This window comes from Arctopsyche grandis, chromosome 12 (genome assembly GCF_051622035.1).
Source record: "Arctopsyche grandis isolate Sample6627 chromosome 12, ASM5162203v2, whole genome shotgun sequence".
Taxonomy (NCBI): domain Eukaryota; kingdom Metazoa; phylum Arthropoda; class Insecta; order Trichoptera; family Hydropsychidae; genus Arctopsyche; species Arctopsyche grandis.
The window spans coordinates 24,695,910-24,718,355 of NC_135366.1; the positions used below are offsets into that span (position 1 = coordinate 24,695,910).

Below are 22,446 nucleotides of genomic sequence, written 5' to 3' on the forward strand. Positions count from 1 at the left end.
CGTTTCACAGCATTTATTGATGATTAAGGAGATACACACACTGGCAATGCTCAGTCCAGAATGTCTTGATATCGCCTAAGTACCGCCTTATAAGGGGTAGATCTCTCAGGACATCTTCGTCGTCCAATTTGTTAACCTATTGTCATGGTCACGTACTCGGATATGCATTCCCACGACACTCAGACCCACAGTATGGGTCACTTCTGAGAACTCCATGGGAATGCGACCGAGTACCGCTATCGCCGCATTGTTTAGCTTACTTGCACTTAGTTTGCAGATAATCCTCGAAACCAATTATAACGGTCGCACAGAGTCAGGGATGCGCCTCGGCTTAATTCGATTGCACTTAACCGGCGGCTCTTTACTAACCTCTCATTTTAGTATACGTAACAATATCCTTGCCTAACACACAATTTAATTTACCTAAACACTGTGATACGGTTTCTTAATTGGCTGGTAGTTTAAATGCGATTCATTTTTTTTTTTTTGATATTTTTTTTTTTTTTTTTTTTTTTTTCTTTTTTTTTTTTTTTTTTTTTTTTTTTTTTTTTTTTTTTTTTTTTTTTTTGATATCTAAAGGTATATTTGATTTTGATTTTTACATGCTTTTTATTATTACGAAATTATGTTCACAATACATCTTATATCTATTTTAATAGCTACTGATCTACTGATCATTTTCTATTTTACAATTTAATTTAATTTGGTTAGTAATCATAGTATTATATTATTCTAATGTTAATCTACAGCACAATAGGTATATAATAAACTTTGCGATACAAAATTTACGCTAAATAATTAAAATTTCGTCTTAAAATTGAATTTTTATTTGTTTGGCCACTATGAAAATCTACAGTTTTCATTCAAATATAATCAGTACAGCAATTAATCAATTTTTAGATAAGATTTAATATCCCACTTTAGGGGAAATTGCTATTTTCGTTATTTCTGCGTCGCGCGTGCGCGTCCTTACAAATCCAACTAAAATCAATACCGAATAAGTCTCGACACAAACAATCTTTACACGAAGTCAGTAGCTTTTCGGCCATCGAGTGCGATGGTTCCTAAATTAATATTACTATTTGGTGCTGTGGCTGCTGTCGTCGCTGCAATCCCTCCAGAATCCCAAGCCCAGCGAGAATATGAAGATGAACTCTTCAACCGTATCCGACAGTTGTTCTCCAGCCGGACTTTGGTTCAAAACGTTAGCATACACTGAAACAACTCATCGACCAATGCCATATGGAGTACTTACCTTACATATACGCTATATTTCAGGAAGAGCCAGAACAAGAGATAGATACATTATCGTCTAGTCCTCCAAGGCCTAAAGAAGTGGCAGATTGGCCGAAGCAGCCATTGGACGTCGGACAGATAACAGCTGTTTCGATCAATTCTAAGGGACAGCCGGTCATATTCCACAGAGCAGATCGAATTTGGGATGAAAGGTTCCACGATACCAATTATACTGTGATTACTTCTTTACTGTATAAGCTTTTAAATCAAATTTACATTGCAGTTCATTCAACGAGTCACACATATACCAACACCATAAGGATGGTCCCATTCAGAAAGACACCGTAATGGTTCTAGATCCGAATACGGGAGCCGTAGTCAGCTCTTGGGGAAGTGGATTGTTTTATTTGCCACACGGGTTGACCGTAGACAGACACGACAATATATGGCTCACTGATGTGGCGATGCATCAAGTTTTCAAGGTACATTTGTTTGCTTTCAGTTTGTTCTTCTTCTTGTTGTTAATGCCTTGGACGTTGGCGACCACCTCGTCGATTATTTGAAGATATCCGCATCGGTCTTTGAAGATATTCACATGCGCATGTTTCGAAGCCAAGCTGTGGCGGATTAAGCGTTTCGGAGGCCACAGGCGCAACGTAATTTAGAGCCCCCCCCCCCCCCCACTAATCATAAAGTGAATATGATCAGATATATGCTCTGGTCACAATGCTAAATCCATAGGATAATCATTGGGAGCCATTACAGTATCATTTTCGCCTTTACTTTCTTCCTCATTTTCTTTTTCAGAAAACTGTTCTTCAGTACTTTCAGGAGTCTGTTCTTCAGACGTTGTAGGATGCTGCTCATTAATTTTTCCAAAGGGATCTTCATCAGTTCTTCTACATGGCTGCTTTTCGATCCTTTCCAGTGGTTAGTCTTCGTTCCTTTCAGAGAGCTGCTCATCATTTCTTCTACAGGGCTGTTTTTCGGCCTTTTCAAGAGGTTGATATTCATTCTTTTCAGGGAGTTGCTCTTCAGTTCTTTCAGAAGACTGTTCTTCGAGTTGTTCCGATATTCTGCCAATTTTTAATGTAATTAATTAGAATACTCTTTTGTAGCAGTGAAATTTATCTAGAAAGGCCAAACAATCGACGACAGCGAGAGCTATTATCGCAAAGCTTTGTACTTTACATAATAAAAGTAGTCGTAAACTCCAATATTATATGGAAAAATGTATATGGATTTGGAGGCCCCTTAAATTTAGAGGCCACAGATATGCGCCAATTTTGCTGTTCGATAATCCGCCACTGAACTATTTCCAAGATAACTATTTCCTGCCAATCCATTTTTTATCACCTCTCCATCCAAGGTTAGATTCCCGGTGTCTGTTTGCATTCTATCTACTATCATAAATTTTGTCTTCTTTAGATTTATGCGCAGACTTCTTCGATTGCTTTCTTTCAGTTTGTTACCAAATTAATAATAGTACTTATCTAAATTGTTTCTATATTATACTCAATTTTCCAAGTCTCAGACATCTGTAAATGTTTCAGTATTCTCCGAGTCACAAATTTCCAAAGCTAACACTCGGTGAAAGATTCCGAGACGGCTATCCTAGAAGAGGACGAGTATTACTGTGTATGCCAACAGCTGTAGCCATTGCTTCGACGGGCGAAATATTTGTAGCTGACGGCTATTGCAACAATCAAATACTGAAATTCAACGCAGCCGGTGGTCTACTGAGAGTCATGCCAAGACCACCAGAATTCTTATCACTTGAGGTAACTAGTAGACATAAAATCATACTAAATCACCATACACTGGTCATAAATCCTTCCAATCTTATTCACGGTTACTAAATAAATAGTCTTAATTTGTCTCTTTTCTATAACTAATTGCTAATTTAACTTTTTATCATACTCGTCGCCTATGTATGTATTTGTCTATCAATCTCTTCTAGTTATTTAAAATCATTTTATTAATTGACTAGATTCATATCGAGAAACATCTGCCATTATATGCCTTTCAATTAATTCAGCAATTTGCATAACTTTAAACCAAATTTCACACCCCAAATGCTCCTCTTTGAATTCCCACTTCCAATTATGCCTTTTACTGGATAATCTAAACGGTACTATGTATATATATAATATATATCATTGGCATGCTGTGAAATTATCTCTCTTTTTGTTATACAGCCTTATTTAATGTGCGCGCGCAGGATACGGGAGGAAAAGCCTGTTCCTCTAGTTCCTGTTGTATCCTGCTCGCGCAAATTAAGCGAGGATGTTCGACGGGGGAAGCCGCACGCCACTGATATATATACTAACCGTTTTTCATAGGTATGCATGGTAAACGAACATTTTCGACTTTTTTACGGTCACCCGTCATACATATGTATATACGTCACGGCTACACCAATGCCAAAATGTATACAATATAATACAAATATAATAAAAAAAAAAAAACTTCTATAGTATATACTGTTTGCTACCAATGTTTTCTCCAAGCTCATAGACATCGCTAAGTCTCTGAGCATTTACCGCCATCCATTAAAAATGTATTCAATTAATTAATTTATTTTTCTATAGTTTATATATAGGTAGGAAGTTTTTACCATATTTTTTTCATATTAAACGACTAAATATAAATATTAAATTAAATATATTTAAAATGTATTTGAAAACAATAAGACCACGTGCGGATTGATCACATATCTTTTATTATTTTAATTTAATAACTTAATATGTCAACACCCATGCAATGATATTTCATCGGGTACAACACTAATTGAATATATTTGTCTAATTAAGGGAACACCCAAACGCAGTTTCACTTAAATAAATTTCAATTTGGGCAACGCCAAGTACATTTATCTACTATTTTTACATACCTCCTTTACGTTTCACTTACGATTACAATTCAGGAAAAAGTTTGCCTTTTATCCGATCGTTTTCATACTCTGCCATATTGCTATATATAAGTAAATGGATCCTCCGCCATTACGATAAAGATAAAATATCGTTTAAGAAGCCTTTCAAGATCGAAGATTTTTAATCTCGCTGACGTCTAGTAGTCATTAATTTTATACATAGATGGCGGTAGTAAAATAAAATTATTGGTATTTTTATTCAAAATAATAATTTTTATATACTATCTGCATCCTGCATTATAACGCTCCTTGCTGCTACGACTTTAAGTCGATTGTCTAGTAATTGTACTTGTCATACTTTCAGGTTCCTCATGGTTTAGCTCTTTTGGAACAATTAGATCTGGTATGTGTCGCCGACAGGGAGAATATGAGAGTAGTCTGTCCGCAAGCCGGTCTACGCAGCAGTTCTTACTCGGAATACGCATCTCCACCAGCCACCATTCAAGCTCCAGATCTTGGACGAGTGTTCGCTGTAGCCGCACTCGGCGATTTGGTTTATGCCATCAACGGACCGACCTCTCCCATGATACCCGTTCGAGGATTCACAATCGACCCTCGATCTGAAGTCATCATCGACCATTGGGAACCGTCGACAGTAAGTATAATAATGTAAAACAAATAATAAATATGATAGACAGTATTAAATAATGCTCTTCTTTTAGGGTTTCAGCAATCCGCATTCAATAGCAATCACTCACAACGGATCATATATGTACGTGACTGAAATCGGTCCAAATAAAATATGGAAGTTTGAAATGATCATCGACAACTGATAAACAAATTAAATGGAAACAAATTATAATTTATAACTGAAATTAATCAGATACAAACGAAATAGTGACGGTTTATGTTTTATAAACACAACTCAAACATTCCGACGATGATGCTGATGCATTTACAATAAACTTTGGACCATCGTATTGTTTAATTGAAATATAATATGTATTGCACTGTTTTAGTGTCTAGAATAAACTCGTAGAATAAATGAGATTAAGTAGAATGAAACAATTTTAAATGCTTGGATTAGACCATGCCGAAGACGGGGTCGGTTTTTAATTCAAATTTTTTAATAAACTGGAATGTCGTTAATGGTTTTTGGAATGTGAAAACAAAGCAATTCATCAGATCGAAATAAATTACAAGTACAATACATACATGAATATATTAAACGTATAGAAATTATCAAAAGGTAAATATGTGTATTAGAAAATAATAATGTATATTTTTTTTATGTATACATACATATCTGATAAAAATTATAATTGATGTTATTTAAATAGAATTTTTATTAATACAATATATGTATGTGTATACCTGTGTAAAGTAAAATAAAATTATTCATTGACACACATTAGTTTAACAACACAATGTTCATCGTGTAAATAGACCTTAAATTTATATAAGTGAATCAATAAAAATTTAAAAAAATTCAATCAATGCATATATATATATTTTTTTTTTTTGTATGATTTTATTCAATATGTTTATATATATAAAAAAAAAGAGAAAGATCAGAATATTATAAAACAATAATTTCATATTAATGGAAAAATAAGTTAAAATTTAAGGTTGTGGCTATTTGCAGGTACTATATCCGCGAATTATTGGCTATTTGCAGGTACTATATCTGCGACAGGCGCAAAGTCTTCTGCGCATGCGCTTTAACTTATAATCCGATTATAATTTCTTACATTTAATGTATACTAGACTTGTTTAATCAATCGTTCATTATACATGAGGCAAATAAATTTCGCACGTTATTACAATAGATTTATGTCATTCAGCTAGTTCGCAGCTTGTACTTGTATGTATGTATTATACGTTGTATATGATAATAATTTTCTAACAATTAATAATATTAACTAATTTGGATTATATTTTTTACTCTACGTCACTTTACGAGTTCGAACTAAATTTTAAGAGGTTTAAAACAAAATTTTAACAGTAAACACGCTGACCGTGACAGTTCACGCGCATGCGCAGAAGGTTTTGCGCCTGTCGCAGATATAGTACCTGCAAATAGCCAATAATTCGCTGATGTAGTACCTGCAAATAGCCACAACCAAAATTTAAAGCTTTCAAAATCAACAATATTACAATAATTTATGTACATCTACAGCGTTATACAATTATACAATACGTTTTTTGAATACTTTCATAAGTAAAACCATACCTGAAAAAGAAGACGTTTGTCAATAACAAAGTTTAATAACATTTTTAAAAACTGTATCAATATTGAAAATTTATACATACTAATGAAAGTCATCATAACGAGACTAATTATAATCCACAACCAGCATTTACAAGCTCTACTTGTATGTTCTTTCAATTTATCATGTTCTGAAGTGAGTGAGGTCATATTATTTTCAGTGAGTTGTGATGATGATTTCAAGATCTAAAAAAAAATCAATTATATACAAAAAAAAAATAATCTAATTAAAAAAGAAAAACAACAATTACCTCAGTGTCCTTTTTAATAATTTTACTAGCTAATTGGGTCTGTTCTTTCAAATTTCTAGTCAACATTAACATATTCTCAGCGACCTTCTCTTGCATATTGTGATGATATTGGAGCACGTTATCCAAATCTTCAGTCCCGTTCAGTCCATTCAAATTTGGCGATTTGGAAATATTTCGATGTCTTAAAACATCGTCGCTATCTGAAAGTTTTACACAAATTATGCAACTATTGATTTAAATTTCTACATCTATATGACTCGTCAAAATCTAACCGCTTCCGAACAATTCTGACTTCAGCTCTTGCCCGTATTTTACTGTAGTCTTTTGATGAATTTCTTGCGTAGCCGAATCTGAACTGGTCGTAGTTGTGCCATGAGCAAGATACTGTGCCGCCATAACCTTATAATATAAAAATATACACATAAAAATATTATTCAAATAAATTTGAACGAACTTCATTTGTTTCACAAATAAAAAAGATATCCACCTTTTGTGCAGGATTTTTTAATTTTGTCGTAAGAATTAAACCCTGTAGGAATGCATATCTTCTATTATAGTCAGCCAATACATCTTTTGAGGGTTTCCTTATAACAAATAGGTCACATTTTAGCAATGAACAAAAGAATGATTAAGTTAAAGAATAAGTCAATACATACGAGGGATGATGATGCAGATCGACGAGCATGAGTTGTAAGGCTTCTAGGTACTTGGGCAGTCTCCAAGGTGCTGGATTTCCAGGTGTGGCTGCTTTTGCAAGACTCTCACATCGTTCCAGCAACCGACGTGCGTCTACTTCTAATCTAGATCTGCGAGCTGGTGTCAATCGCTGACCTTCAGACATCTTTGTATATATATTTTTTGGTTAAATGTATAACTAATTGCTGTGTAGATGATATATGATGATGTGTTGGAATCACATTCAAACGTCAACTGTCAGCTGTCAAATGTGACTTTCAGTAGAGCCAACTGCAGCTGTGCCACGTGAAAGCTCTTACTCGTTAATTCGAATTTCGAATAATTTGTAACTACATAAAATCTCTATTGTTTTTTAAAAGTTATAAAATTTTTAATAGCACTTTGTCACACCAAATTTATATTTGATTTTTTTTTATATCATGAAAACACTAAGATAATTCACTAATAGAATATTAGTAAGGGAAACGTTATAATTGTTGGCTAGTATACAATTATTTTATAGTGAAGCCCAACCACTAAGCTAGCAGGTTGGGCTTTTGCCTAACGCCGAGAGGTCACCGGGTTCGATCTCGTGAATTGACCTTGATTGAAAACAATTTATTCCAAATATATCATATGTAATGCGTAACCGTTTCCTATCAGAGTTTGCCAATTTTTCTGATTTCATTGGCTAAAAGCCCATCCAACCCACTCTGTCACCACTATTTTAGTATGATTTATGTACAATAAAATTTATGTACAAAATTCATAGATGTCTCGTTAATTTCGAGTTTTTCTGTGTCTCGTATTTCAGCGACTCATGTAATAAAAAGGCTGCATTGTTTGTAATCGACTAGGAAGGCGCAATGGGGTTTACCTGTTAGGCATTCCTGGTATACATATATGTACATATTTATGTAAATAAATAAAATAAATAAATAAGAGTGACCGTGAAAAAGTCGAAAATATTCGTTTATCATGCATACATATGAAAAAAGGTTAGTATATATATATCAGTGGCGTGCGGTAAAAGTCTCTCTCCCCCCCCATCGCACATCCTCACATAATTTGCGCGAGCAGGATATACAACAGAAGCAAGAGGAACAGGCTTTTCCTCCCGTATCCTGCGCGCGCACATTAAACAAGGCTGTATGACAAAAAGAAATATAATTTCCCCGCATGCCACTGATATAGATTATATATACATACATAGTAACGTTTACCACGCCCCCTTTTTTTTGATCTTTCGACTTAAGATCTTTCGATTTTCGATCTTTGCCTTCCGATATTTGCTTTTTCAACTTTTTCACTTTCGGTCCTGTGAGGTAGACCCAATAAATAAATATAAATACATGAACCGTGTGACATAACCAATGACCCAAACCCTCGATGGTATTCATATTCGCTATTAAATAAAATCAATAATTATTTTGTTGACAATTAATTTTTGATCAATTTTTGAATCAAAAATTATATCGTTTTGATATTATTCATATTGTTGTCATAAATAAGTCATAAGACTTGATTATATACTTGAAAAAATGTACATATACATATGTATGTATGTAAATATACAGGTATGAATCGATTTAGTGCGGATCATCATTCGAGGTTTTCTTCAAATTGTTCTAAAAATTAGATGTCATTATCTTTTATTGCTAATGAGCGCATATATGAACACGTTATCAGTTTTCAGTGGCGTCCTTTTATACTTTGTAGTACATTGATTTTTAGAATATACATTACAAATGAGTTCACGCCACTCTCTAATATGTACATATGTACATATATTGTAAACAGAAGTCAACGCTGTAGATTGATGCTTCTTTTCTCTACCAGGTAAAGTCTATCTGAAAAACATTTGCTAAATCAGATTAACACGTTCAACCCGGCGTGTACCACCGGTGGCCACGCGGATAGTGCTATAGCAGACTATAATTTTACGCTTCCACTTCATTGAGCACCCCAACACTAAAATTCCTATAAAATTCTAAAGATTTAGGGACAACTCATTATATAAAGTGATTTAATGCCGTCACGCGTAATTGGGTGCCGATACGCGTGACAGTGCCGCCACATGGGCAAATGTATGAAACCATGCGCCGGGCTGAATGTGTTAAGTGAGTATGGGCTCTGCTATCGTTGCATAGTATTAAAGCTATACGTATTATTTACAACCAGCTGATGATTTGAATTCTATTTACCATGTTTTGTAATATTAATTTATGATATTAATTGATATGCTAGTCAGTCAGCTTATTGCAATAGCATTCATATTTAAATATGTATGTATTACGTAAAGCATTGCTTGAAAAATAAACATTTTATGTTCAGATAAAATTTACTAGGGACGTCACTGCCTATATCAATTATGGTAGTAATCAAATTGGCTATATAAATATGTTCACATAGACATATTTCAAAATCACTTTTTACCACAAGCGCTATGGCTTCAAAAGAGATAGCTAAGGGATCAAAAATTAAATTAACTGAAACGTACCTTTCTTATCCGCTCGCTGTGCTTTATGTCTTCGGTTTATGGAAACGCGAAAACCATCCATATTTATATTTCATGTATTCGTTTTTCTTTTTGTTCGCCACGCAATATGCATACGCTATGTTCCAAATCATCTACATGGCGAAAGCTTGGGGCGATATTGAGAAAATCGCCGAAGCATCCTTTCTTCTTCTCACCCAAGCCACACTGTGCGTTAAAATCATACTCTTCACTTGGAAGAAAAGCGACATTGAAAATTTAATCGAAAACATGGACGAAGATATATTTTTCCCCAGAAAAGAAACTCAATGGGCGTATGTAATTTGATCTAGAAAAAATCGTTATAAATTTAATCTTGGATATAATATAATGTGTTTTATTTATTTGTAGAGTAATTAAAAAAAGTGTGATAATACAAAAATTTGAATTCTTTTTGTTCATATTCATGTCATCATTTACTATTGTTTTTTGGGCTATTTTTCCACTCATAGATGCTGGGCCACAACAAAAAGTTTTACCTTTCAAAGCCTGGTAGGTTTATTTTATATCAAATATATTATCAGTAAATTATGCACTTTGTGGCTGATGATAATTATTTATCATATATACATATAATATCACTATTCTGTGTGTGTGTGTCTATTTGTGCATGTGTGTATCTGTGTATCTGCGATAACGCTGGCCATACTATAATAGTCGCTTAGATTCGACATACATATGTACGTCACAGCTAAACCACTGTCAACAAAATGTAGGAATATAATATATGAATATACATAATTATGAAAGAAAAAACTTCTAGATATATATGTATATACTGTTTGCTACCAATGTTTCCTCTAGGCAAATTAGTCTCTGAGCATTTAGCGCCATCTATTGAAAATTTATTTAATTAATGAATTTTTCAATTGGTGTTTTATATTGTTCATATGTAGGTATGTAGGTAGTTTTTACCGTTTTTTACATATTAAACAATTAAATATTAAATTAAATATATTTAAAAGGTATTTGGGAAAAATTCGATCGCGTGCAGATCGAACACAGGACCGACACATTTATTTTAATTTTTATTAATTTAATAACTTAATATGCCAACACACATGCCATGATATTTCATCGGGTATCACACTAGTATTATATTATCAATGTAAATTAATAAAGTTTCATCCAAATTTAATTATATTTTTACAAGCCTCATATCTGCTTGCTTCCGCTTTTTTTACTTCTATAAGTATTCCAGAACTTATGCAGATAAACGCCAGAATGTTGCTTAAGTGCACTCAAAAAGTATGGAACACTGTATGCTCGGCATAAAGAGGAGAGATAGAAAACGAAATACGTGGGTTAAAAGTACGTATGAGAAAGGTAGTTGGTGTAATGATGGATGAAAGAAGTACTTGAATGGTACCCAAGAGAATGTAAAAGGTTACAGGAAAGGCCATAAGGGAAATGGATAGACGAAATCAGGAAAATGTATGGGGTGGGATGGATGAGAGTTGCTCAAGACTAAATTAATTAATAATAATTTAAATTGTTCTAAATTAATGAATAAATTAAATTATTCTAAATTAATATGAATTAATAAATTCAAATCGATTTTGATTTCTTATTAGTAATTACGACAAATATCCGTAAATTTGATTTTAATTTGAACATTTACCGATCAAAGCTTAACAATGCCACTCCACTTAAGCCGACACTTACAATTTAAAAGCCATTAAGTTTGTCTATCGATTTGTAATTGTAATGAAATTCCAGGTATCCTCTACCAACAGAAGTCACTCCTTACTATGAACTTTTATATTTTTATCAAATATCATGCATTTGGTTTAGCGCGTTGATCAACATAAGCATTGATAGATTATCGACCGCAATGACGGCCAATGGTTGTGCTCAAGTTGAAATCCTAATGGACAATTTAATAAATGTATAGTCTTTTATGCTTATTATAATACCTAAATTCATTCGCGAGTATAATCAACTATCGGATTTCAGATTGAAAACTACGCAACGGACTATGTGATGCAAAAAAAGAGTTCATTAAACTCAAAATTAATCCAAAATGGCGGCGTAAAATCGATTAAGAAAGATCTTGACATATCTTATCCAGATCTTCTTAAAATCAATGACAAAATTATCCATAATTTAAATGACTGTATACGTCATCATCAAAGTATTGTCAGGTTGATTGCTATTTTTTTTAATGAAATAAAATAAGCTATTCTTTTTCTACTATTTTTTTTATATATTTCAGATTCGTGGGAAATGTTGAAGGTTGTTTTAATTTAGGAATTTTAGCTCAGTTTGCGGCTAGTGTCGGTATTATTTGTATTACGGGTCTGCAGATTACATTGGTAATAAAATATATTTGTAAATTAATTATCATTGACAACAATTTATAATACTTTCAATAAATTTCAGATAAGTCCTGCCAGTTTAAAATTTGTATCAAAGATATTGTATCTCATGGCAATGTTAGCGCAAGTACTTTTCATATGTCGTATCGGAAATGATATAACCACTGTAGTCAGTATTCTTGTCTGGTTTTCTTCAATATAAATTTATGTAATTGCAAAATGAAGCGTTAATTTTTATTTTAGAGTGAAGAAATATCTGGAGCTGCTTATTTTTCTCCTTGGATCGATCGCGAAAAGAAATATAGGACGACACTTCTCATATTTATGGAGAGATTGAAACAACCCATTATAACAAGAGCTGGGAACTTCTTTCCGTTGTCTTTGCAAACCTTCGTCACGGTAATATCAATATATGGGTTCCCGGAAGAATGCACTGAATAGTGACGCACTTTCGAGAACTCTAATTTTCAAAAGCGCTCAAGAAGAACTTACGCAATAGAATTCCACAAACAAGTGTTAGCACCCTTGGATAACATAAAAATACCCCTTGACGCTTTTTTGTGGAATTACATTGAGCTAGTTCTCCTTAAGAGGGCTGTACACCCGAAACCTTAATTTTGTTGCCGTTCCTTTCTTCGATATATACATATATTGAGTGAATGCGACAATATATATATATATATATCAATATATATATTGAGTGAATGCGACAGTTGAGCTTCGATCAGATAATACGTATTTTAATACGACAAAATCGAGGTTTCGTATTCTCCTATTTTCTCCTCCAAAACTGGACCAATTTTTAAAAAAACTTCATCATCGGTATGAGAAAGATATTTTCTGTGCAACTATGCGCGTATTTTTTTTTTAAATCAAACTTTTCGTGGGTGTAAAAAAGAGACGATTTTATAGATGTTTGGCGACTCCTAGCTCCTATAAAAAATAACTAATCAAAAAAATAAAACGATAGATGCATCCCAATGGTGGATATCCATAGTATATTAAAAAATAATTTCTCTAGTGCCATAATTGAGGAAGGGAGAAGTGTAATACGTTTGTATGGACAAGGCGCTGGTGTCCAGCCCTCTTAAGCATCTTTGAAAGTTTGGATGTCACGAGAGTGCGGCTCTCTTGAGTGCATTTATCCGATCACCCAATATATGAGCCGTTATATTCGATAGTGGCAGAAGTCCAATTTTTAGTTCCCAAAACACTATTTCTGTTTAATTCAATTCCAAATATCACTTATTTTAATTCGATATATTCAGAATCTCGGAAAAGCAGAATAAACGTATTACAGGCCACCAGTGTTTTTAAATATTGTTATATAGATATTTATTGGAATGAATAAAAGTGGACTTATGCCACTTTTAATTTTATCGGCTCATATGTATATCGCATACTTTAATATGATAGGAATTCAATTATATTATTCATTTGTCTTTTTTCTGCAGCTTTTGAGGTCGTCATATTCGTATTTTGCTGTGTTGCAGCAACTCAACACTAAATAAAAATGTTTTCGATAGCTTAAAAAATGATTGAACTGTTGCACTGTTTTTATCCCACGACTTGTTATAAAAAAAATAATGTATTCACATTGATTTGAATAAATATTGCACTTTATCTGATTTTTAGCATAATATGTTTTTGTGATATCAAATCCAATTTTTATTTGTTTTAAATTATTGATATATCAAATAATATATATGTATACATATCAGTGGCGTGCCGTCCATAGATGCTGTGGATGCTTTCATACCGTTTATTTATTTTATTATAGTTAATTTTCTTTCATTTATTTTTGATATATACGACATTTTGTCTGATCAAAATTGACATAAACGAGCATCCCGCTGAAGGGCTAGAGCCCACTGCAGCAAAACAACCGTTGAAACTTCAACGGGCACAACATTAGTAATCAATAGCTATAGAAAATGACGGCTTATGAGATGATGTATCTCTATCGCACAGTCCATAGTACATATGTATATATACATACATAGTACATAGTACATATGTACATATGCCTGCAGTTTGGCTTAGTGGTAGCGTATATATCTAGCACCACTGAGGTCAAAGGTTCGAGTCCTCACCACTGCTGGTTAGATTTGGGGGTTTTGTGACTCCAAATCGATCGTTTCTCTATCAAAGTTTGCCAATTTTATCTGATCATTGCTGAAACGGTTCCTGAAAATTGGTATTAGATCTAATCCTGTTGTCACAAAATCTGCCTGTGTATAATTTGTAATAATTATACACAGTAATCTGAAATCTATAGATATCTCTATAGACATCTCTATAATTTCGTATTTATTATATGTATAAAAATTGTATACAAAAAAAATCTAAAAATAATCCATAGATGCCTCTATGATTATTATTTCTGATTAATTGTTATATGCTATATATTCTGATTGTATATGTATGTATTACTGTATTTCTGATTTCTGATTGTTTATGTATTCTGTATTTCGTTAACGTACACCCGTCGCATTGGAGCAAATCTGCAATGGCGAGTGTATATTGATTTGTAACAATAAAATAAAATAATAAAATAAATAAAAATATGTATGTGCGAAGAGTGTGTGTCATTTTTGTATAGAAACCGAAAGTTTGATGATTGTCGATTTCTACTTTAACCTTTGAAGGACGGAGCGTCGAGATCGAACGAGTGTCCCGAACCGGGATCGAGTAAGACCCAAGTATTTTAATCAAATTACAGCTTTTCTCAATACAAATGGGTTAAATATATGTATATGTTATTAATCACTTTATATATCAACATAAAAAAGTTTTAGTCCTATAGCATGTTTTGACTATTTTTGTATTGAAAAATAACGACAAGCATCAACACGCAAACGCACATAGGCAAGGCCAACAGGTGTCTGCATCACTCAATAGCCACGCGCCAAAAGCGACGAAAAAAATAGCTTACGAAAATATGGCTGTCTCTTTCTCTCGCATTGATGCATCGATCAACAAAAATATGCAAGCGAACAGTCAGAAACATGACTTATCGCTACCGCCTTTAAATCATTTTTAAATCATACAAAATCTGTTAAAATAAATTTCTTGTAGTTCGTTCTAGGAATACAGGGTGTATAGCTTTGAAATATAGGGTGTATAGCTTTGAAATATAGGGTGTATAGCTTTGAAAACCACATAGCTATTACGAAAAACGTAAAAATTGGGTCACTTACATACCGGTCTCCGTGACGAGACAGAATGTTAAATTACAGAAAACGCAAATATCGGAAGGCAAAGATCGAAAATCGAAAGATCTTAAGTCGAAAGATCAAAAAAAAATGGTGCATGGTAAACGGTAAATACTCACGTAATTTGCGCAAGCAGGATACAACAGGAACAAGAGGAACAGGCTTTTCCTCCCGTAAAATTAAACTCTTTGAATTTTGGAAATAAATATTGAACAATTCGAGTAAATTTCTCCCCTGTCACCGACTAGTAAAGTTTAATTCTTATTCTATATAGCAGCGGCTCCCAACCTTTTTTGACTCACGTACCACTTGGTAGTACATAGCGCTAAATTGTACCACCATATAATAATGATTGTATTTCATGAAATTTGTTTTTGCAAGTGTATGTAATTATTACATATAGTATTTGCATGGTAAGGAATGTGAAGACAGGATACACGCAATATGTAGATCTGTTTTGGTAAGAAATTTTGTGGAAAAAAAGTTATTTGCGGAGTCACAATTATAATATGCTCAAAGTTAAATATATTTATATACTATTTTGTCAAACTTCTATTATTGATAAATGGTTTTAATAAAAACCATTTATTGCTAATAAGCTCTGTCAGAAAGCTGTTCATTTTCTTCACTAATACCTAACCAAAAATTAATAACCTTATTTATTTAGAATTCAGTTTTTAAATGCTATAATTGGAAAGTTCAATCAAGTTCTCCTTTTCCTTGGTAGCTGTCCGAAAATGTTCATTATCAAAGGGGTTTGAAATCCAATTGTTTGCTTCTTAAGGTTTGGAGAAGCGCTGCGTAAAAGACGATTTCATCCCTATTAAATGTTCAATTATTTTTTCACGTATATCCCGAGACATACTATTCTTGTTTTCAAATAAGAAATTATGTAAAGTTTCAAATACTTCAGTTAGATCATTTTCGATACATAAATTCCAAAATCTAATTTTCTAATCATACTTCCAATTTTATCTGCAACATTAAAGATCATTATCGAGTTCTTCTCAAGTGTCAAATTCAAGTTATTTTTTTATTGGAGCGCTAACGCAGTTAATTTAAAAATGAACTCCAAAATCCATACTGGATCTGAGGAAAACGTATCAATTAGCAGATTTTCGATCATCAACTGTGCATATTGACGTCGACGATGACTAATTAAGATAATGTTTATTATTTATATAAAAAATATTTCTATTTTTATGATTGTAAATCATTCATGTCCGCCATTACTGATTTATTTCCGCGTACTACCAGCCATCAACCGCGTACCACAGGTTGGGAACCAATGCTATATAGTACATATATATCCTAATATACTTACGCAATTTGACACCAAGATAATATATTGTTGCTATTAAATTTGAAATCAATCGTGGTGTTTTCGTTTCTGGTCTACTAATTCGTTATAATCCAATTCTTGACAATTTTATCATTTAAATTCGAATAAACCAAATTTCTTTTCAAATTTTATTGTAATTTCTTAAAATATCAAAGATTTAGCGCCCGAGTTTCATTTCTAAATCGACAATAAAGGGCGGAAAGTGGGAGTAATCGGCATTTTAAGTTGCATTAATAATTTTCATTTTATTTGATTGGCTATTTGGATTTTTATATAAAAAAATAAGATCCTTATGACCACTTAAAAAAAATAGTTAATTACAATGTGCCAACAATGAACCGTCGTTCGCTACTGAATGGATGACAACAAAGTAGGCCTAAAATATTTTTCATGGTAATAAATAAAAAAACATTCTTAAAAATTAATATATGTATTTCTTAGAAAAACATTAAACACAAAAAATGTACGATTTAAAATAATAAAAATGATTAATACTAATTTCTAAACATATCCAAAGTACAAAAAATATCTATTCAATTCAATCAAAAAAATATTTTTTAATTATAATATTAATAAATTCGAAGAAACAAAAACATTATACCAGAATTTTAAAATAGTTGCAATTTTCACATTAAAGAATACAATAGTTACAGATGAAATCACATAATAGTAATTTGCAATAATTTTTCATTACTCTGAGAACACAAGCAAATTATGTATATATGAGCCGTTATAGTTGAAAGTGGCTTAAGTCCAATTTTCTTAATTTCGAGAAGTATCCCTCTAAACATTAAATACATATGTTTTGAGTTTAATATCTAATAAAAGTGGTTTGTAAAAATACTGGTGGCCTGTAGTACATTTGTAATGCGTTTCTGAGATTCTGGAGATATCGAATTAAAAGAAGTGATTTTTGTAACAATTTGGAAATTAAGCTAAACAGAAATAGTGTTTTTGGAATTGAAAATTAGACTACTGCCACTTTCAAATATAACGGCTCATATATGAAAATAAGAACATATGTACATATGTGAGTATCCAAATACATAAACATATGTATGTGATATATCCAAATACATAAATATGTATCTATTATTTGTGATTGTATTCCATCTCGATGATCTACACAAAATTATAATTGTCATCGAATACGCACATTAGTTTAGCATGTATGTAATATAAAATGATTACGGATTAATTTCTAGACAAAAAAAACACCTACTTCAGTACACAATCATATACTGATCAACCCAAAAGACAACATATGTAAGTAATAAAATTATATAGCACACCATACATGCAATGAAAGTAAGAAAATCAGTGAACTTTTTATGAACTCATGTTAAAAAACGATTGCAAATATTTCATTGTCTTCACATGGTTATCTACGGCCTGATTAATCAATTCAAAAGTTTTTTTTCCTTGAGCATCAACTTTAGTAATCCTGGCATTATTTAGTCCTCGGTAATCGATATTGGCTACATCAATTCCTTCGCCCAATAAGCCACCTTTTCTCAGAAAATCAACACAGAGAATCAACTCATAACTCCCTTTATTATCTTTACGCGCGGTACGACCTTTGATTTGTATCTCTTCTTTGATATCAAGCGACAAGAATGTTTGTATGACATGCAAACCCCCATTTTTTTCCACATGGACACTGGATCTATAATCAACACCACGACCCATACCCCTCGTTGCGAGTGTAATCGTCTTAGAAATGGCAGCTTCTTCGATCAATCGCTCTACTTCAGCAGCATCGGTGTTGTCAGTTAACACGTTTGCCCGGTTAAATTTATACCCATTCTCTTTTACAAATGCGTATATTTCAATGTCTGTGTCGAAGAATATCAGAACTGACCTATCTTTTGCAATCTGAGAATTTGCTCTGGAATATATTTTATCTAACCACTCTTGCTTAGTATTCAAAACGATGAAATTGGTCTTTTCATCAAATTTTAAATTGCAGTCTCCAAAGAAAGATGGCATGCTGAACGTTTTCTTTATATCGTAAATCTGTTCAACTGTTTGTTTTTCGTGATTGCTTAGTGTTATGAGGGTGCCACTAACTCCCAATATATAAGGATACTGCATGGGTAAATTTGCATAGGAAATACATCCACTGTCTATCAACAAATAACCATAGTTTATGTAATTTTTAATGTCAAAATTCGTTTCCATCAAATTGAAATAGTTAAAGATATTATAATAATTCGAAATCGAATTTTCACTGTATATTCCATCATTTCCTTTGCAACAAATATTTCCATCATTGTTCAATTTAAATGTATCAATACAGTTTGAATTTTCATTCCCTTTTGAAACATTTATTGCACTATCAATCATAATAGCGAGATGTTCAGTAAAGAGAGTTCTGTTTGTGTATTTTTTTTCCACAATCGTGCTATCAAGCCTAACTAAAAGTAAATACTCTTCAGATATACATCTAAATTCTTCAAATTTTAAAAATTCCTCTTGTTTTGAATTTATTTTGCATTGTACATACTCTTCGACTCTTTTCACAATAGTAAATTTGTCATAATTTTCCTTAACCATCCTCCATATTTCACATTGTATGTCAGCAATAGCATTCATTTCTATTCTAAGACATGGATTATATGTATTACCATAAAATTTTGGTGAAAAAAAAACGTCAACTTCATCAATGAGTAATACAGTATCTGTAATATTGCTTTGCATATTCAAACTCGGGTAATTATCGACATAGTTGAGAATTCTTCTTTTAACTAGATCCCGTAATCCGTATGTTGTGTCATTTATCACAGGAGCGATTAGTTTGTTAGACATATCGTTAAAAGTCCCATACGATATCTTAGATTTGATATCCAGCATCTCAAAAAACGAAGCAAAATTTTCACTGTCTCGTTTTGCTAAATATTCACTGTAGCAAACTATGCGTACTTTGTGTCCTGAAAGCGCTAACAAAGACGAGAGCAATCCGAGTATCAAAGATTTTCCTTGGCCCGTTAATACTTGTGCGAAGCATTTATTGTTGCTTGAAGTATTGTTTTCTACGTTCAGCATTAATAAAATGCACAATATTTGAATACAGTGTGGCTTTAAATACTTTTTAGTGCATTCAATGTCCTTCGAAACGAGCACGGACCACAAAGCAGCTAACCAAGCGAGTTGGTTTGGCAATTGTGACTTTTTATATTTAGATGTCCACTCTTTTATATTCAAATTTGTCTTGATGCTGTTCAAGCCTTCGACGAGGAGTTTAATTTTATCTTCTTGCAGCATTTCTAAACATTCTCCCATACATTTTTCATACTCTTCCAAGTAATATTTGTAGCATGTCTTTAAAATTACAGAATCCTCCACTGATATATTGTTTGACGATACCTGTTCGTAAAGTTTAAAAGCCTCATCAATATCAATCTCATCTTGCTTTCTTATGTACCAAAAAGATTGCTTTACTACCCCCGATCGCTTCTCAAAATCTTCGTAGGAATTGCTGCTGCGTATGAGACTTGCAAACGGTTTTGTACTCTCTTCAAGGAATAACTCGAACGAAACATAGTCGGGTTGTTGTTTTAAATAAAGAAAAGAACTTCTTATGGCTGAAAGTAGCAGACTGGAAGCCATCACACTTTCATCATCGCTTATTATGCAATTATTTAGCCATTGGTTTTTGATTAACAGTTCTTTTACATATTTAATTAGTTCTTCAATCACATCAATAGTGAAATGGCGATCGTTTGTGTGCTCATACCGTTTCAGAAACATTTCTGGCTTTGTTACTTTGTATGACGCTTTCCCGTGGGATAATTTGTTCAACACTAGTTCAGTTATGTCATCAACCTCAGAATCCATTGGCGAATCATCACTCACTTGAATCTTAACAAACCAGTCAAAGTTTATCTCACCAAAATCGTCTAAAAACTCATTGTAAGATCTAAAGAACTGAATCAGTTTAACTGGGCTTGCATTTTTTTGGAGGATAATCATCAGAATTTCTCGTAGTTCATTAGATATCACTTTCATTCGCGATTTGTGGGGCTCGTAATCGAATTTGCAATCGACTTTTTGTATAATTGTTCCTCTTCTTTGCCAATACTGGTTGTATTCGTCGATCATGTTTCTCAAATTATCAAATGTATTACTGTTAAAAGGTATATCACCCGTCAACCGTTTGATATGTTCCACCTGCTGCATCAAGATTTTTTGGTCGTCCTCCGATACATTGTTTTTTAAATAAGGACTCGTACTTGCGATAAATCGTATGAGATTATACGTGAACATGCGAAAAACCTCCAAAGTATTATCTGATTTGCTGATATAATTCACAAAGTCAGACAACAAAGGCTGGTATATTGTAAAACAGTTATCGTTCCATTCTATAGATATTGCATCGTCAAGTATACATAGCCAAATGCGACGTTCCTCTGGTACATTTGCAAATTCATTTGATGTATTAAACATAGAATCCAAATATAATAGATTCTTAATTTTTTGTTTAATGAAGTTACCAGAAACATTTTTGTCTTCTGATTTTAAAAATTTAAATTTATGATTAAATTTTTTATTTGAAACATTACTGAAAAATTTAATTAATTGAAAGATGAAGCGACACTGTCTCTCAAAAGTCAAATTTAAAAAGCTAGGTAGTTCCCAATGTATAGCAGTATTTGTTTGAATACTATTCCAAGTATCTTCAATGGTCATTTTTGTTATGCTACTGACAATTGTGATAAGCTCGACGAAACTTTTAGAAATATAGTAAATAATAGGATTTATTAACAGCACCTCGTTTTCGATGGAAACATGTTTCGTATGGGCTTTAACATTTTTAATAAAAGAGGCTTGAAATTGGTTTAAGATACCAGAAAAACATTTCTCACTAAAGATAGACGCAAGATCTGAAATCAACTTATTATCGCGTTTAGATATAAACAATACCTGTTTTTCTGATAAATCACTGAGATTGAAATGGAAATTGGTTACAAATTGTTTTTCCAAAAAAACTCTATGGCGCTCTAAACCCTGTCTGATGATTACTTGCAATCGATCTGCAAGATCGAAATTAGCAATCTTAAAATGTTTAATTTTTGGTAGTATTTTTGTTCGTTTGAAAATGGACAATTGCACATCCAAGAAATCTCTTGCAATATTCTTAATTTTCATCGAAACGTATTTATTGTTGATGAGCTTATTCATAATTGAAACATTTTTGGATAACGTATCTGCTCCTTTAATTTTTCCAATTCCAATGTAAATTTGTAAAAAATCATTAGTATCAGTAACATTATCACCAATCTTATGACTAATATCATCGATGAGAGTGATGAAATCCCTTAAACAGTCGTTCCTTTTGTCCGTTAAGCCATCCTTAATAACTTCCGTAATTTTTGTTCTATTAAGTAAAAATCTTTGTATACCACTATCCATAAAGATATTTTCCACGTCTAAACCGATTATATCCAAAATTTCAATTCTTGCGACAAAGTCCATTTGGTCAATTGTAAACAGATATCCTGGAATTTGCTTCCTGATATAAAATGTGTTTTCTTTGACGAGCGAAACATTGAATTGACATGATAATATTTCTAACAAATTGTTTTCTTGCCACTCTCCCTCGATGTATTGTTTTCCATCTTCATTGAATACCATTCCTCTTCTCACCTCGATTCGATTATCAGTCTGAATTTCACCCGGTTCATCTCCATCATAAATCTCATGATCCTTTTCCATATTTTCTTAGATTACTG

General features: G+C 32.6%; 3 protein-coding genes across 3 annotated transcripts; 2 read left to right on the plus strand and 1 right to left on the minus strand.

Moving 5' to 3' along the window:
- Positions 1-1,034: 1,034 nt before the first annotated feature.
- Positions 1,035-5,164, plus strand: Pal2 (Peptidyl-alpha-hydroxyglycine-alpha-amidating lyase 2). The gene is made up of 6 exons (XM_077442777.1): positions 1,035-1,204; positions 1,279-1,448; positions 1,520-1,718; positions 2,790-3,017; positions 4,473-4,763; positions 4,831-5,164. Exons 1-6 carry the CDS (start codon positions 1,058-1,060, stop codon positions 4,939-4,941), a joined length of 1,146 nt encoding a protein of 381 aa, XP_077298903.1. The 5' UTR covers positions 1,035-1,057; the 3' UTR covers positions 4,942-5,164.
- Positions 5,165-5,631: 467 nt separating this feature from the next.
- Use1 (Vesicle transport protein Use1) lies at positions 5,632-7,586 on the minus strand. The gene is made up of 6 exons (XM_077442755.1): positions 7,285-7,586; positions 7,116-7,212; positions 6,901-7,027; positions 6,629-6,828; positions 6,422-6,563; positions 5,632-6,341 (listed from the first exon to the last, which is right to left on the minus strand). Exons 1-6 carry the CDS (start codon positions 7,467-7,469, stop codon positions 6,298-6,300), a joined length of 795 nt encoding a protein of 264 aa, XP_077298881.1. The 5' UTR covers positions 7,470-7,586; the 3' UTR covers positions 5,632-6,297.
- LOC143920477 (odorant receptor Or1-like) lies at positions 7,518-13,723 on the plus strand. The gene is made up of 9 exons (XM_077443358.1): positions 7,518-7,609; positions 9,716-10,114; positions 10,191-10,331; positions 11,559-11,727; positions 11,796-11,983; positions 12,055-12,154; positions 12,222-12,326; positions 12,401-12,556; positions 13,612-13,723. Exons 1-9 carry the CDS (start codon positions 7,518-7,520, stop codon positions 13,666-13,668), a joined length of 1,407 nt encoding a protein of 468 aa, XP_077299484.1. The 3' UTR covers positions 13,669-13,723.
- The last annotated feature ends 8,723 nt before the right edge of the window (positions 13,724-22,446 follow it).

What these genes read in the sequence shown, in the direction of transcription:
- Use1 (XM_077442755.1), bottom strand. Translation starts at nt 7,469, where the DNA reads ATGTCTGAAGGTCAGCGATTGACACCAGCTCGCAGATCTAGATTAGAA. An exon ending in TTATTAAAAAGGACACTGAG is followed by an intron (nt 6,564 to 6,628) that starts GTAATTGTTGTT and finishes ATTTTTTTTTAG; the next exon opens with ATCTTGAAATCATCATCACA. An exon ending in CGTTATGATGACTTTCATTA is followed by an intron (nt 6,342 to 6,421) that starts GTATGTATAAAT and finishes CTTCTTTTTCAG; the next exon opens with GTATGGTTTTACTTATGAAA.
- LOC143920477 (XM_077443358.1), top strand. Translation starts at nt 7,518, where the DNA reads ATGATATATGATGATGTGTTGGAATCACATTCAAACGTCAACTGTCAG. An exon ending in GCCAACTGCAGCTGTGCCAC is followed by an intron (nt 7,610 to 9,715) that starts GTGAAAGCTCTT and finishes ATGTTCACATAG; the next exon opens with ACATATTTCAAAATCACTTT. An exon ending in GAAATGATATAACCACTGTA is followed by an intron (nt 12,327 to 12,400) that starts GTCAGTATTCTT and finishes TTTTTATTTTAG; the next exon opens with AGTGAAGAAATATCTGGAGC.
- Pal2 (XM_077442777.1), top strand. Translation starts at nt 1,058, where the DNA reads ATGGTTCCTAAATTAATATTACTATTTGGTGCTGTGGCTGCTGTCGTC. An exon ending in CGATGCATCAAGTTTTCAAG is followed by an intron (nt 1,719 to 2,789) that starts GTACATTTGTTT and finishes TAAATGTTTCAG; the next exon opens with TATTCTCCGAGTCACAAATT. An exon ending in CAGAATTCTTATCACTTGAG is followed by an intron (nt 3,018 to 4,472) that starts GTAACTAGTAGA and finishes TCATACTTTCAG; the next exon opens with GTTCCTCATGGTTTAGCTCT.